The sequence below is a fragment of the Vigna radiata genome, chromosome 6 (genome assembly GCF_000741045.1).
Source record: "Vigna radiata var. radiata cultivar VC1973A chromosome 6, Vradiata_ver6, whole genome shotgun sequence".
NCBI lineage: Eukaryota > Viridiplantae > Streptophyta > Magnoliopsida > Fabales > Fabaceae > Vigna > Vigna radiata.
Window position 1 is genome coordinate 21,617,709 of NC_028356.1, and position 17,439 is coordinate 21,635,147.

The 17,439-nt window shown below is 34.6% G+C and overlaps 1 protein-coding gene across 1 annotated transcript; it reads left to right on the plus strand.

Moving 5' to 3' along the window:
- The first annotated feature begins 5,520 nt into the window (after positions 1-5,520).
- On the plus strand, positions 5,521-14,292 carry LOC106764759 (zinc finger CCCH domain-containing protein 38). Its single transcript, XM_014649135.2, has 5 exons — positions 5,521-5,635; positions 9,958-10,379; positions 11,232-12,334; positions 12,522-13,597; positions 14,161-14,292. The coding sequence occupies exons 2-5, from the start codon at positions 10,006-10,008 to the stop codon at positions 14,188-14,190; spliced, it is 2,583 nt and encodes an 860-aa protein (XP_014504621.1). The 5' UTR covers positions 5,521-5,635; positions 9,958-10,005; the 3' UTR covers positions 14,191-14,292.
- Positions 14,293-17,439: the final 3,147 nt, after the last annotated feature.

Below are 17,439 nucleotides of genomic sequence, written 5' to 3' on the forward strand. Positions count from 1 at the left end.
CAACATTTGCAATTTAGATTACTGTGAACACATTCTTTTTGTGTTATTTTCGTACGGAATTGCTTTTAATGTTCTAGCTTAAGCATTACATTTTCATGTCTTGAATTATGCTTGGATATTTACCTGTTGCCATTTTAATTTTAGTTAAGTGTTTCTTTATTGTCTATTGCATTTTAATTAGTTTATGCATATTGTTTCATGATCGTTCAATTCATTGTATCTATTCACAGAGTCATTTAGTCTATTCGTTTGTGATAATTTAGTTGTGATGTTAGCTTAGGTTAGTCGGATTGGTGATTAATAAAATTATAGTGTTTCCTTGAGATTTCTTGGACTGTTCTTGTATTTATTCTACTCTACCTGGCACCCTATTTAATCTGTTGTGTGCTTGCGATTGGGTATACGCTTAGTTGCCTAAATCGGTGTCAATTCTTCGCTTAGTTGATTAGACTGTATGGTAGATGACTGATTAAATTTGTGCATTGCATTCGCTTAGTCTGTAATTTTGAAGACCGAATTAGCCTTCGCTTAGTTGGGAAATTCGTGTCGGATTTGGGTTAGAGTAGTGTGTACTCGTCGTTAATCAGGAAGCATAGTAATTGAGTTAATGACCGACCATTTTCTTTTATTCTGTATTTGATTCCGTTTTTATGTTTCTGTCTGCATTTCAGTTTTACATTTCTGTTTGCATCCGTCTTTTGATTTAGTTCATCTGCATTCACAAACCTTTCACAAACCCCCCTCCCACTTCGTGTGAGACCTGATTCTCGAACCACAGTTTGGTCCTTGAGAGACGACCTAGGAGTCACTTCCTAGCACTATACTGCATTTCTCATATGCAATTAAATTTATATGGGCTGCGACACCCATCAAAAAGAAACCATTCTCTTTCATTTGCTTAAGACGTACACAAACAACCAACGTCCACTCACCACGTGTCAAGGTGGGTCCTAGTCCCACCAATCAAAAAATCAAAAGGTGTTGGGAACCCTTATCCTGTATTCACTTGAACAAAAATTACTATTCAGAGGTGTTTAAGAGCGACGAAATTAGATTAATCGTGTGTTCGTTTGAGAAGAAAAGGAAGGAATGATGAAGACAAATTTGTGGGATCAAGAGCTTTATGATCACCCATGAAATTGGATAGATCTGAAGGATTTATAGTAAAAAAGTCTTATTTGCCCTCAATGTATTATATAATTTCTGACCTTCCTGAGCTGAGCTTGCTTGAAATCGTATCGTTCTTTGGCCAATTTTGTTGTTGTCTTTGAGTTGCACGGTTGTAGATGACGACCAAAAACAACCTTGTGTATGATAGATGAGGTTGATGGCATGAAGAACAAAGTGGTCGAAGATGAATACGTGTGTTTGAAGCTGAAGAAGATGAAGAACAATGCTTGAAATGAAATTGGAGAGAGTCGTATTCGGTTCCATTCCAACAGCATTCAGTTCCATGCATGCGAAGGATTTACACAAAACCTATTTTTGGTTCCCATTAAGTTTTATTCGGTTCCTCATTATGCAAAACCACTCGTATTCAGTTCCCAACAATGTTGTATTCGGTTCCACGACAACCACACTCCTTATTCCTGGAACCTCGTGGTTGACCTGGGCAAGAATCGCTTCTTCGACGTGACGCAGGTATGAGCAGGTGGGCATGAATAAGGCCCAATTGCTGTAACAAAAAAGAACTTGGATGTGTGTTAATGGAGGGTAGAGGCGTTCGATCCTGCTACATGGCATTGAGACGAAGTGAAAGACGACTTCCTAGATTGTGCCACGTGTTCAAGGACATTAGTGATGATGAAGTGGTGTTTCTTTGCACCAATGAGGACTTGATCTCGTTTCACGGCAACTGGTGGCAGAAGATCTCAACAATGTCAAGGGAGATACACAACGTAGTGAACGTTGGGGGTGTAAGATGGGATGCTGGTTTTGATTGGATTTAGCGGCGACGGTGAAGCCCATACGGCTTTTGGTTTTGATTTTACGAGTTGTAGTGGGAGGAAAATGGATTACCCAAAAGGGTTCATGGGCCATATCCAAACTAATTGCGTTTTGGAGATTTATGATTTTCTCTTTTCTATTATTCCATATATAAGTTATACAAATTAAGAATTTACAGCATAAACTAATACAGGGTTGGTTTTGTAAATAGATTCATCAGACCTTAATTGATATTTCACAGTTAAAACAATCATTTTGTTCATTCTATTAGGTTATCAAAAGATGCATGTAAAGTGTTTGTCTGCACATGGAAGTTCATTTCTAATTTTTCCATTTTTTAATATAGCAAACATTTTTTGACTATTTTTTTGAAGAGGTTGAATATTGTAAACATTAGAAGAAATTATATTAAAAAAATTATTTTCAAAAAAATTAATTTAATTTACTAAATTACAATTTTTTTACATTTTATAAATTATTTTTAATAATTATTTCTAATTTTTTACTCTTTATTAACATTTTTACAATTAAATATAACATTAACAATTATCATTTTATATTACTTTAATAACTAAGGGCATTTTGGGAATATTTAATTTCTACCAATTAAACAATTTTTTTCATTTGTCACATCAATCAAATCCTACACTAATTCTCATAAACTTTACTTCTAAATCCACTCTCATTTACCTCGAAATCCACTTAAATAAAAAACAACTAATTCACCCTCAAATTCATCCACTCACTTTCCCCCAATTCCCCTCCTCCAAGTGAACAAAGCATTAAGGTCCCACTCCTGCTCTTTATCTACTAACTCAACACTTCCTAACACACAAAACACATCATATATAATTATTTACCATAGCAAAATATAATAAACGAAATTAAAGATAATTTTATTTTCTACGAGACTTACATATATGATGGAGCATGTGGATGCTTGACATAGGTAATCTACACAAAGTAAAGTAGATATGCATACAAGCAGATATGTCCTTTTTCTTATCACTTTTGTTGTTTTGAAACATTATGCATTTAATGCTCTTTAATGCGTGTTCAGAACAACTATAAGCTTTTCAATTTTTTCTATTGATCAAGCAAAATTTGATCATTTAATCATTCTAGTAGAGATACCAAGTAGTTCATGAAAGTTTCGTCGTTGGATGAAAACGTCGTTTGGCACAAGGTATTGTTTAGCCTATGCAAGACTTTTCCTAGCAGTGCCGTGTTTAGTGATTATTCTTTTGGTTCAAGAGCGCATTGAGCAATATATCTTTCAACATATATTTTTGGAACAATGCTTATATCTTTTAAGGTGTTTACCAAAAACATTGTTTTATACCTTATAGTGAGAGCTCGTTTAGCAATGCTTAGCAAAGTATAACACAAGTGTCTTTAGCAAGACTCTTTTATAACAAATTGCGCATTTTGTGAGGAAATATTTTAATAGTGCGTCTACTTATTTATTAGTGCGTTTACTAAAGCTTTTCTTAAAACATTATTGTTGTGATCATTGATAGGGGGAGCACTACTTTAGCTAAACCCACAATCTCAAAGTTTCTGGTTTTTTATGATGACAACACATAATTAATAACACATGTGTATTATGTGTTACATGTTCTATGCGTACTTGCTATATGATTATATGGGAACATGTTTATGATGTTGTCGTGTTGTTTGCATTTCATTATGCTATATATGTGATTTCATACTTGAATGCATAACACATATTTGGCGAAAAGAAAAACCACATGCACTATTGTTGAACTTTAAATTGTGTTGCAAAACAACAATTTTAAGTTGACTTCATTATGGGGTGAGTCAATTAAAACTCGTGTCTTTGCACAAAGCTTTTCAAAGTGTGCTGTGAGATTTTTCAAAGAGAAATTTTTTCAAAACTGTGTTTTAAATTGTTACATAGTTGACTATATGCGCATTGCATTTGACTAAGTCTGTTATGTTTTGAAATTCTGTTAATGCTTGACATAAAGTGTCTAACGGTCATATTTTTAATTTGGTTGACCAAGCATTAAATGTAAATCGACTGCATTAATTGCGTATTCAATTAATTGCATTGACTTGCTAACTGCCATAACTGTTTTGTTATATTCGACTGCATTAGTAGCTAAGTCGACTAAAGTGCGTCAAAATTGTGAAAAACTATAAATTGACGCGAGATTGATTTCTGTAACAACTTTGGTGAATCTAACATTATTTTGTGATATCTTTCATATTAGTGTCGTGTTACAGAAAGGGGAGAACACTCCAAGAATCAAAGAAGAAGACAATGATGATCATCTCTTGTGATTTCTTGAAGAGCAAGATTGCTATGCATTGAAAGACTAATCTATCTACACATTGAGGTGCCTACTGCGAGATCAGGATCATTAATCTATTGAATATTGGCTTGTTTTCCTGTTGTGATTACAGGAAGAAGAGCATGTTCCGTTCTTGACTTTGAGGGGTTTCTCAAAGGGTGTAGATTACAAAAGAGGGGATTCTTGTTGCTGGTCTTGTGTTTGTATGCCTATACTTTGATTAGAGGGTTAGAGAGGTGTTTTATATTTTTGATATGTGGTCTCTATAAAAGCCTTGCGGTAAAAACCTTGATCATTATAATGCATTTGCTTCTTGTGATTGGAAAGACACTGGATGTAGGCAGGTTAGCCGAACCAGTATAAAAACCAGTGTTTGATTCATCTAATCCCTACACTTTTATTTTTAGTCGACTTCATTCTGTACTTAATCGACTTTATTTCCGTTGCATTTGAAAATCTTTTACCTTGCGTTTCAAGAAAATTTTCAAGGCACATCCTTTTGCGAAAAGATTTAGAAAAAGACTTTGATTTTGAGTTTCACCAATTCACTCCCCTTCTTGGTGTGAGAAACTAAGCCATTATGCAAATAGAGCTCCTCATTATGTTGACTAAACTCATCATTAATGCCATTTAACTTATTTAATGATAAGGATGGCATCAATTTTTTTAAATTAAACGAAAAATAAGTATAGAAAGACCAATTTTAAAGAAAAAATAAAACTTCATTAATTAAATAAAAGAAATAATCTCATCATGGACCTAAAAGAATATTTAAGACAGTGTTGTCAAAACAACTCAGCCCGACTCGGCTTGGCCCACCAAGGATGGATCATTTAGTGAGCAACCCAACCCAGCTCATTTATTAATGAGCCAAAAAAATTTGAATCCAGTCCAACTTACCACGGGTTGGTGGGTAAACAGGTTGACTCACTAGCTCACTTAATTACAATTATTTTTAAATAAAAAAATTACAAGCTTTCGATTATTCAAATCTAAACAAATTTCACTCTCAAACTTTACTATGTTTAATTAATTTTGAAAATAAGAAAATTAAATAATTTTTTCAAACAAAAAATTAATAAATATTTTTTATAAAATTAAAATTAAATTTTAATAAAATAAAATTAGATAGGTGAATTGGATGTTTAAATTTCATCCAGATAAAAAAAAAAAATACAATTTTTTGAATCCAACCCAGTGTGATGACGTGAGTTGGGACCCGTTTTTCTCTATTTTAAGCCAAAATGAAATCCGCTTATATTTGCATAGGAAAGAGAAGCCGAAGCTAATTTTCTTTCTCTGGCAGCTTAGACAGAGTCACAAGCTCCATTCTAGGGTTTCGCTTTTTACGTCGTCTTCACCACTAACGCGTAAGCTTCTCTCAACTTTACTATGCTCTTACCTTTCTGCTTCTTATTTAGGGTTTAAATCGTCTCCTGTAATTTCAATTTGGAGCTTCTTGAAACCTAATTTATGGTGTTTTTCTCTGTTTCTCGAGCCTCAGTGCTTGAATTTGAATGTGGGATATTCGATCTTATTTTTCTTTTCTTTTTTATGTCCGTTATGATTAATAGTGTTATCAATGTCGTTTACGCGAAAACTACCGGTTAGTAAAGCAGAAACGGAAACTAGAATATGGAATTGTACTTGCGTAACCTTTATTTGATATGAAGTATGATACCAGCCAGAGAAATAACTATTTCCAGGGAAGAAAACACTAGGAAAGAGCGAAAATACAGAGGAGAGTACTAATGATAACTAGGCTATTCTACTCGCTCTTACAATACTATTAATCACTCTTCTTGTGTTGGAGTAAATAACTTCCTCCTCATGTGGTTATCTTTGGGTTAGCCTCTATGGTCACTATCTTTGTGAGGCAATATGACAGTGTCCTAGTTAGCGACTTACCCTTTGGCATTGAAATTGGAGACATGAGAATAGGGAATCATTATAGTTGCGGTGACTGTGTATTCTTAAATCTTAGTAGGTTACCTTTTCTTAGTGGGGAATCATTAAAGCTATGCTTTGGTTTAGACTAACATAAGAGAGGCCTTTTTATCATTGCATCTTCTTGTGTTGGACTATCTGCTTGGTTGTCTCTGTTCCGTTTTATAATGAACATTCTGGTGCTTGATTTTGGATAAGATTTACTTGGTTTTAGTATTGAGCTACAGGACCTTGATCTTGATATTTGTTTTCTGTTTTAGCATTTTGTCCTTGCCTCTACTATAGTGTGAAAATTAATTTCGTATGCTACACTTACCTAAAATATGTTTGACTGATGTTATGGGAAAGAAACTTATTTGGTCAATCCTACATGTTGCTGTACCATTACATCTTTAGATCCTTTTTCTATCCCCAAAGCAGGAGCCTTTTTTAGGCGTTCATCCATAGAATTAGCTTTTGAAGATCTGAGATATTAGGTTGTTGTGTAGTTGGGTTGGAAGTCTCCTGTGTGCTTTAGTTCTGTGTCTCAGAGTACATTATTCCAAGTGCTAATATTAGATACAATTTTTCTGCAGTAATTTCATGTGATCAATGCGTGGAGGTGTTACCAAGTTCAGTCAAACTGTCAAAGTAGCTGGTGTAAATGGGTTTCCAATGGCATTTGATCCTTCCACAGGAGCAATATGAAATATTTAGCACACTAATCAATTCAATATTGAATAGTTTTGAAGTGGAGAAATTTTCAATATATTCTGGGATAGCAGAGTAATAAATAAACCATTGACTAGTTCAAGAAAGGGAAAGGATGTTCCACTTCATGAATTATGTTTTACTAGATACACCAGTTCCCATTTGACATCAAGAACAAATATTGAAGAAAATCAATGGAATAGACACTGTAGCTTTGATCTACTTTTGGAGTGGTCAATGGTTGAGAGTTTTGAAATATTTATGAGATGGATTGAATCTTATAAATTTGGTTATATTTCTAGTCAGTGTGGGATTTCCAAGAGTTGTAAAGATGCTATACCATTTCCATCTTCATGGCTTTTGGAGAATAGACACAGCCTTTGGAAGATTCTATAGAAGAGCTAGAGTCTTATATTTGCTTATTTGAAGATTGAAATCTGTTGAAATGGATTTGACATCAATTTTGAGGCCTTGGTAGATGTTCTCTCTAATTATTGAATCAGTTAGTTACAGATGACCAAGAAGACTATTTCTAAAAGATTAATAGATCATTAAGAAATGGTCAGGCTGTATCTTACATATTACACAAGGAAGACTTGATGGTATAAGCAAACATTATAGAGCCTTACGAGGTGTTTGTCACATCTAAGTGATAGTTAGTTGAATATGGTTGAAATTTTTTTCTTAGAATTTGACATAACCCGATAGGTAATTCGTTTAACCTCCACGCATCTTCCGTACCATCAATTATCCTGATTATCATTTCCTCTTGACTTTGACCACCACTGTCAATGTTTGCTCTTTAAATTTTTCTTTATCGTTAATTTTGTGTCATGGGGGAAGACTTACATTTGGGGCAACCAAAGGAGCTTCAATTCACTATTGCTTATTTGGTTTGAAATTCGAAAAGGACTAGAAATATCTACAACTTCTCTCCATTTATTATAATTTTTAAAGCAAAACATGAAGGTGTAAACAAAACTTATTTTTCCCATCTTTTTTGATATAACTTTTTTAATGGAAATGTACAAGTTCTAACTCAATTCCTTAAGGCTTAAGAGCGGAGGATTGCCATAGTTTTACAGGGACTTTTTGGCTAGGTACGAGGTATGTTCTGTTTAATGCGCTGTGTATGAAAAGACAACACAACACAAAATCACTTGTTACCCGTTTGATTTAAAAAATTCGTGAGATGGCACAATATAGGGGATGGAGGACAAAACAAAATTATTAAAAGTTATACCAAGAGAAAACTACAAGTTCAGTGCATAACTCAACTCCTGCTTGAGATTATCTTAACAAAATCTTTATGTGGTTTTGTAACAGTATTCTATTTGTAATCGTCGTGATTACCGTTTATAGTGATTTGGACCAATGGCATTACATCTACATCAAAACAATATCTGAGTTTTTATATGAAACTGAAGGTGATAAAAGGCTTGGAACTACTGTACCTCTTGACCAGATATCATATATTGATTTATCCTGTTACGTACCCGAGAATGGAACGTATCTAGAGCGCTTTCCTCACACACTCTCACAAGGAATTAACAATGGGAAAATAGATGAATAAACCTCTTTTATTGAATGGAAATACTGTATCAAAGAAAATAACCAATAACTGGGAGCATAACCTCCGTCAGTCACCTGAGAGCATAACCTCTCTAACAAAACTCACAATTCAAAAGCATGCCTTTACCCCTAGGCTCCCTTCTTATTTATACTAATTAATTCCCTCCCAAGATATACGTAATAATATAAAATAATCCTATTTCCTATTAGTATCTGATACGAATATATTAAATTTACTAAATAATATCCTAGGATTTGGTCGTGATTACTCTAATTAATCCCTTATAAATAATATCCTAGGATTTGGTCGTGATTACTCTAATTAATTCCATCTGAATCTCCTCCCAAGATATCCCTCTTATTACTCCAATTAGTTTTCCGCCGTGCCATCTAGGAAGCTTCCTTGCCGCTACCAACCGTTCGGTCCCTCTTATACCTTCTCCTTTCATATGTTTTCCAGCCCCTAACATATCCTCTGAAAATTGTGATAAATTCATTTTCAACCCTTACCTTTCATATATACCAAGCACATTCTACTGTGATTTGAAAAACACCTATACCTTCATTTTTTGTGCTGGTAGAAAATGGTTTGGCTGTTCCTTTGGTTGATTAATCTAATCTGGGTATGGCACTTTGGAGGTCTTGATACAAAGATTAACAGACAATACCCTACATCCTCAAAAATGATATGCTGTTTTTAGTAATCTTTATTTAGAAGATAGAAAGAAGATATCAAAGCAACTTGTGGAGAATTTCCAATTCCAAGTCAGATCAAGTGGATTTGCCTATACAACTGAATTGTTTCTGTAGTCAATTATATCCAGATGAAGTGCTGGAATTTTCAGCAAGTGGTTTCTGTTTCAAACATTTTTGGGATTAGATGATTTTTCTTCTTTTCTGCTCATGTTTCTTTGATTGATGCTTCTTTTGTTTCCTTTTTCCATGTTTGTTGGAGGATTTGGATCCTCCTGTCTTGTACTCCTCTTTTCTAATGATTCATTTCTGTTGAAAATGGTCACTTATACATGTCTTGAACGGTTCGTTTGAAGTTAGATTAAAACGCTTATTAACTCTTCCCACCACCTAGATGGACCTATGGGAACCCCCTTAAGGGTCCTGGGGCAGATGGAAGATAGTTAGATTCGGACTGTTATTAACTCTTCCAACTGAACACATTTGTACAATATATGCTCTGTCAGCAGAACTTACACGCTCTAGCTTGATACTTACTGTTTTACATACAGTGGACGTCTTTCATTACTTTATAATTTCGCACTTTCATGTCTCCTAGCATGTTGTATTACTTTAATGAAGAAAAAACATAGTAGAAGATTGAGGATATAATCCTAGGATTCTTGTGATTTATATGTTTTTTAATTCCATGTCTCCTAGCATGTTGTATTACTTTAATGAAGAAAAACATAGTAGAAGGTTGAGGATATAATCCTAGGATTCTTTTGATTTATATGTTTTGTTAATTCAGAGAACACTGCATTTGTCAAAGTGAAGCATTACAGTTTTGGTAAGTGAGATGAGTGGAAGTGGCAAAAAGCGCTCTTCAAAGTGGGATTTGAGAGTTGATCCTGAATTTTCACCTGATGCTAGTAAGCAATTACGGCCTGGGTGGTCCTCTACAGATGTTGCTGGTAGCAATAGTTCAAAGTGGTCGTATTTGGAAGGAAGTGATCAATTAAAGCCTGATATGGGATTTTCATCCAAGGAACCTTTTTCTGGAGGCCGAGGTTCACATAAGGACGATGTTATGAATAAAGACTATGGATGTTTGGATGCAACAATGGAATGGGATGAGGATGGTTACAACAAGAAAATTTCTCCTGAATCTGAGGAATGGAAACCTAAGAGACATAGTCAATCTCCTAAAAATGGTTGGAGCAGGCCAGTCAGGTTTGTTTCTCTTCTTGGTGTGTCTGTGCTGATCCTATTTGCTGAATATTGGTTGAAAATTATATTTAAGTGTTCATATGACGTTTTTTGTTGAGAGCATACTGTAAATAACCTTGTTTGGGTATACTATAAGTTGCACATGTTCAAAAGATCCTACAGTATATGTTTGTTGTGTCCTCTGAAGCACTGTGCTTAATGTAGGAGCTGTATACATACAGGAGAAAGCTATGACACCTCTGAACCCTCCTCAACCGTGTTGTTGGGACAATAATATTTCTGTACTTAGCTATCTAAGAAATTTCTGTATTGTGTTAATACTTGAACATTTTTCCCTTATATTCTGTTCTATTTGTTGGGCACATTGTGAAAGACATCATGGTCACTTGGTTTCACATTATTGGCTGTTTTATGACATCTAGTTTTTCTTTAATCCCAACCAGTTATACGCAATATCTAATAGTCTTTTATCTATTTATTTTCTCATCGACTAATGTTCAGAAGGGGCAGTTTTAAGATTTTCTAGAAGAGCTTTTTGTACTAAAGTCACTCTTCCCTTGTTCTTATACCATTTTGTGTTCCTTTCTTTAAGATGGGGCCAATGTAATTCTGAAGAGCCTTGTTTCTTATTATTTGCTTGAAGTTAAAGCACATCCTAGAACTCTCTGATTGCGTGCGTTATATATATTAGATCTTTACCAAAAAAGTATTCTTTATTTTCAAATGTTCACTCTTTCCCTAATAAATTTCATGTTAAAAGATATTAGTGATAATACCATGGTCATTGCTTTGGTGGAGAATAATATTTCTAGCTGCTTTGTTAATTATCTACCTTTGGATTATGCCAATTACTAGGAGTCGAAGCAGGAGCCCTCCTCATGGTTTTAGGTGGGATTCAGGAGTCAGTGACAGAAATAGAATGCGGGCTGGAGGATCGGCACAACCATGTAGAGACTTTGGTGCTGGTAAATGCAGAAGAGGTAGCCATTGCCACTTTCTTCATGATAGTCAAAATCATGAGGATAGTTGGGAAAATAAGAGCAGGAAAGATGGAGCTCCTAGATATTCTGTTCCCCAAGACGGTAGAGACTATTCTCTCAAGAGTGGCAGATCTAATGAAGCTTGTACTAATTTTGCAAAGGGAAGGTGTAGAATGGGAGCATCATGCAAGTTTGTGCATGACAATTCTGATGGACATGGTAAAGTTTCTGTGGATGAATTAAATAGAGAGAGGGATATTGATAGAAGGCACAGAGATAGTTCTTTTGAGCAGGGAGGCGGACATGGACCAAACCGAAGTAATGATACTCTTTGCAAATTTTTTGCTAATGGAAATTGTCGAAATGGTAAATATTGTAGGTTTTCTCATGATAGGCAAGCATGTAGGAGCCCTAATAGAAGATTAAGAGATGATAGGTGGGCAAGCAATCCTGGGGGAGATCATCATAGGATGGATAGACCGAAATTGAGTGATTCAGATAGTCCTAATAGAAGGCCCAGGGATGATAGGTGGGGTTCAGATGGTAACAAGGCTGATGCAGATGAAGTTTTGGACAGTCCAAAGTGGAATGATACAGTTGCTGTATCTGATTCAGGAAAGCTGGTTGAGGGCAAAAGTGAAAATGTTGGTGCCACAGAGCCAGGATTCACTTCGTTACCTACAAGGTATGGATGGAGTCATAGTTTGGATAAGAGCAGAGTGCATGATGAGCAGCCTTTTTCAAGTGATAAGAAGGAAGTTAACAGTTGGGTATCAGGAAGTACTGGTACTAACATTGTTTCCCAGTCAATAGGTACAGACATTTGGTTGGGTGATACGAAAATGTCTCCTGATTGGCATTACAGGGTGGGATCATCTAACACCATTGAAGAAAAGCATGAACAAAATAAGCGTGGGGTAAAACAAGGTGGTACGTATTTAGCCACCTCTGAACGTGACAGAATACAAATTGCTGCAGGTACTCATCTATTTGATTTTCATTTGATTGTCATTCCTTGTAAATTGAAAAATCTTTTATCCTGCCAGTGAAACCCAAAATATGAAGTTATATTATGTTATTTGATTGACATGCAATGGTACAGGTGACAAAACAAATCTACTGATTCATACATAGATTTGAACTTTTCAACTTATGTTTCTTTCAGCACAAGGCACTAATCAGAATGCAGAGAGTTTGAATCCTTTGCATTCTTCTGGCTTGCAAGCAGTTGGACAAAGGCAGGCCCCAGTTCCGATTCTACCTTCAAAGAGAGGAATTGTTGATGGTATGCCAAACCAGGAAGTCTCCACTGAGAAAAAATACACTGCTGAACCAAATATTATGGATTCTGGCTTATCACAAGTTAGTTCAAGAAATCCTCCTCCCACTGAGAATCTGGTAGGCCAAGAACAGCTTGCTCAGCTTACCAATCTCTCAGCCTCTCTGGCCCATATCCTTGGGACAGGGCAACAACTACCGCAACTTTATGCTGCTTTAAATTCTCACTATGCCAAGGACACATCCTCCCTAGCAAAAGCTGAGGTGTCTGTTGTGCCTGTTTCCAATTCATTCATCCGCTCTGATCCTGCTGTGCCTGTTTCCAATACGTTCATCCACCCTGATCCTGCTGTTGGACTCCTGAAGCAGTATGATCCAATGTGTGATAGTGTTGAGCCAAAGAGGGCTGCTGCAAGTGGGTTACCCCCATCCATTCCTCCAAGTAAAAGAGTTGCAGAAGATGTTATGGAAATTCCATCACAGTTGTCCAACACATCAAAACAAAACCATGGTGATTCTTCCAAGGCTGCTGGCCCAGAAGAATTAGTCAAGAGTGATCCTCTAGTCCAGTTGCAATCAGGTCAAAACACCGAAGTTGGTAAGGATGATAACAAGGAAGTGTTACCCGAGGAAAGACACAAATCTCGAGATGATCCTAAAAGTACCAAAGAGAATGGTCCTTTGGAAAACATGGAGCAAACTGGAGGTCCTGATGAGTCCAAGAAAACAAAGGATTTGAAGGGGATTCGTGCATTTAAATTTGCACTGGTTGAGTTTGTTAAGGAGCTTCTGAAACCAACATGGAAAGAAGGTCAAATCACCAAAGATGATTATAAAACAATCGTGAAGAAAGTTGTTGATAAAGTAACTGGTTCCATGCAGGGGGCCAATATTCCTCAGACACAAGAGAAAATTGACAACTATTTGTCATTTTCAAAACCAAAGCTTAATAAACTTGTACAGGTTAGTGTTGGTTGGCTTACACATTCCCGTTATGTTTTGAAGGATTCCAGTCCTTTCGCCCATTTTTCTTCTGTTGATGAAAGCAAATATTAAAGCTAATCATTAATTTTTTTGGTAGGCTTGGATGTTTATTGGAAGTTGCTAAAAAATATGAGATTTAAAAGACGAGACATTTGCTTCTAGAAGACTTTTATGTGTTGTCAAATTTCATCATTAAGAATACTGTCTAATATTTAATCAAACTTAGTCTGAGGACCTGTTGAATTTTTTTTTTTGTCGATCTAACTTTAATGGTATTTTATTTTGTATGTTAAGAATGAACAAGTATTTCTAGTAAACCTTTCACGCCTATCCATCAAATCCGTACTGAATTTATCGACGGGTACAACTTAATTAAAATATCTGCACGATTCTTAACTCATAGTGATTGTTGCTGATGGTCTATTTATGCTATTATGCGCGACGGAGATTTATGTTGGCCTCTGACTCTACATCTGCCTCATGTCAATTTGTTTAGCTGTGGCATTTACAACAGGTCTCACAATTTTTCTCTCTTTTTGCAGGCGTATGTGGAAAAGGTTCAGAAGGCTTAGTGCAACTATTTTAATTTGACTGTCAACTCTATCATTTATATTTGACTCAGAATTGTTGTCTGAAATATGTATACTGCTTCTTTACCTCAGTTTTTTTTTTTTTTTTTTCTTAGCCATTTGTTTGCTTACTTTAGCTCCTCTGCTGCTCTTCCGTACACAATCTGGGAGCATTTTTTAGGCCTTTAATTTTATTTCGGGGAAAAATTATTGGGTGTTTGTGCCGTAAGAAGTTGGTTCGTAACTCAATAGTTAGACAGTCACGTGTGATTCAATTTATTTTGCTGGTTTAATGTAATTACAAGAGACAGTTGTATGCTTTACAGAACAGTAGTGAGAAAGACGAGGAACCGTAAGATGCTATAGTCCAATTGTTGATTATTTCAAAGTGGACTATGATGGTTTCAATTGCCCAAACATTTTGAACTAAAAGTTCTGATTTATGTAGTTTGCGTGCGTTCGTGGTAGCTATTCACCCAACATTATAAAACCGATGTCATCTGCAAATCTGGATAATTCTCATTACTTCGGTAACATTGCCTAAGTTTGATGTCAATATACAGTTGAATTAAATGTAATAACAGATCAAATAATTCACTTGTGCAAGGTCCTAATAATTTGTGCTAGATCCTAACAATCCAAGGAAGAGTATTTTCTTCTTCACGAGATATATCTCATAGGGTAGGTAGCCACATGTTAGTCTCAAAAAATTTCAGCTAGACTTGTCGACTTGAACCGATCTACAAGGTTTGATCCTAGTCTATATAGGTTGAAGTGAAAAAAGGTCAAGAAGATAACAAAATTTTCACAAGGAAAAGTGATAGCAATCTTTTCAAGTTAGGTTGGGCAAAAATTAGAAGAGATATTATGATGAGGATGAAGGTGCGAAAGCTATGGAGGATAAGGGATAAGATTCACGACCTTTGGTGTTTTAATGGTGATGGGATGATATTTAATGATTACATGAGATATTTTAACCTTGAATTTAGAGATTAATAAAATGGCTCAATATTTTAGTAACATTTTATTACTAATCTTTAAGTGAGTTAAGGGGGAGACACATTTATAGATGAAGGTGTTTCTAAACTAGATCAAAATCATAAAATGTTATCTTGCACAAAACCCTAAAAATCTTATCTTAGTGAAGGAAAGCTTGACATGTGAAATTCTAACTTTTAGAAAAATTCTTCATTCCTAGAGTGCTGTGTGGAAAACCACTCTAACAAAAGTTCTCTACTAGAAAAATGACACATGACAAATACCTTTGTGAGAAAACTCTCCACTAAGAGCTTGCCATGTAGAAAGCTACTTTAGCAAAAGTTCTCTAGTAGGAAAATGACACATGGCCACTACTATTCTAAGAAAACTTTTCACTAAGAGCTTTCCATGTACTCACCATGTTTCATGTGGGACACCCTCCACCAAGCTAGGGTTGCAAAACTAATTACCCAATATTAGCTTAAGCTAGGCACAAATATTGCCCTACAACTTGAGTAAGATTGTTCAAAAACCTTATACTTCCTGATTCTTAATACAAGACCTAAAAAGAAATCCTACACTACTTAACCCTTAATACAACATTTAAATACCCATAATTTATTAGAGGTTCTCCATGATGACCTAAGAGAAAGAGCTTTGTTTCACCTTGTATAGATGACTCTAGCTATTCTTGAACGTGCTTGGACCATGGCTAGAGGGTCTGCGATAAAAAAGTTTAGAGGGTGATAAGTTATTGTTAATGGTATCAAATTACTAATACTTAACAACACAACTTCACTATTACCAAGTTAGTAGTTAACAAACTAGATAATGTTAAGTTAACCCTAAGTTGTATCCCAACGAATATGGAATTACTTTTTAATAATTGATTATTATGAAATCTTTCTCGAAAGATTAGTAAACCTAAAAGATAAAAGTAAAAATATATCCTAATGGAATTAATATTCAAGATTGATATAAATGTGAATTTAATGAAATAAAAAATAAAAGACTTTGAAACAGTTATAATAAAATAGGATAATTCCATTTTTTTTCCAAAATAGATTAATCACCGGTTAACCACATTATTGCTCAATTGATTATCATTTTTGACTTCAAATTAATTAAAATACATTCTTAATTAATTTGATAGAGATCTTACTATTAGCCAAAATAGATTCTCAATTAAAAACAAGACATTTCTAGATTATTTATAATAAATTTAACCAAAGTATATTATCAATTAAATCCTATTATGTTTAATCATATCTTTTCTTTTATCTTCTAACCAAGTTAAAAGTTAATTAATCAAAGTACATTTTTGACTAATTATTGTTAAAGTTTTTACTACTAATCAAAGTACATTATTAATTGGTGGCAAAAACCCATTCAATTATATGAAAGTTCCTAAATTCAATCAAAGTACATTTGTAACCAAAATTAAAAACATTTACACTCATACGATCAATATGCATATAGATTAAAACACCTCGCTAATTATCTAACATCAGAATCCATAATCTACAGTGGAACAGAAATACACGATGAATGAAAATAAAAGTAAGAGAAAGAAAGATGTGGTGGATGTCTGCTGCTCCCAACCAGAGTTTCTAATGCCTCATTTTCTGCTTTCGATTACTCTTTACATAGAACTTGATTGGGTTTGATCTTGATGTTTCTATTATTGAAATCTAATTTTTGATAATGCAATATCTCCCAAATATTTAACAGATTTAATCAGTTTTAAAAATATTTGGTAGATATTTTCTATTGATCTTTTCAAATATAAATAAATTAAGTATTTTGTAAAATATCTAATAAATTATCAACAACTAAATCTTGTCCAAAATTTCAATTCAACCCTTACATTCACACAGTCTAAAATTGCAGAGAACTCTTAAGATATTAATATTTGCAATTTAACCCCTCTTATTTGACTAGCTTTGAGACTTTGACCAGGGTTGAATGTTTGACCCATTATACTGTCCAATGATGGACTGCCACATGACAGTTCCCTATTCTCTCAAGGTTAGGGTTTTTCCATGATTATATACAAGAATGGGGTAGGTTTTGTTAGCAAAATGGTGAAGATGAAGTTTTAATGATGCCCAAATCAAGTCAAGATTTATCAAGATTCATGAAGATCCTTTGAAGACTTTTTTTTGTTATGAAAAGCTTTTGTAATAATTGTATTTTATTGTCTAGGACTTAGATTTTCATTGGTTTTGATTCCATATACTTTCATACATTGTAATTAGTGTTAAGAGTCAAAAT

What these genes read in the sequence shown, in the direction of transcription:
- LOC106764759 (XM_014649135.2), top strand. Translation starts at nt 10,006, where the DNA reads ATGAGTGGAAGTGGCAAAAAGCGCTCTTCAAAGTGGGATTTGAGAGTT. An exon ending in GGTTGGAGCAGGCCAGTCAG is followed by an intron (nt 10,380 to 11,231) that starts GTTTGTTTCTCT and finishes GCCAATTACTAG; the next exon opens with GAGTCGAAGCAGGAGCCCTC. An exon ending in CAGAATACAAATTGCTGCAG is followed by an intron (nt 12,335 to 12,521) that starts GTACTCATCTAT and finishes TGTTTCTTTCAG; the next exon opens with CACAAGGCACTAATCAGAAT.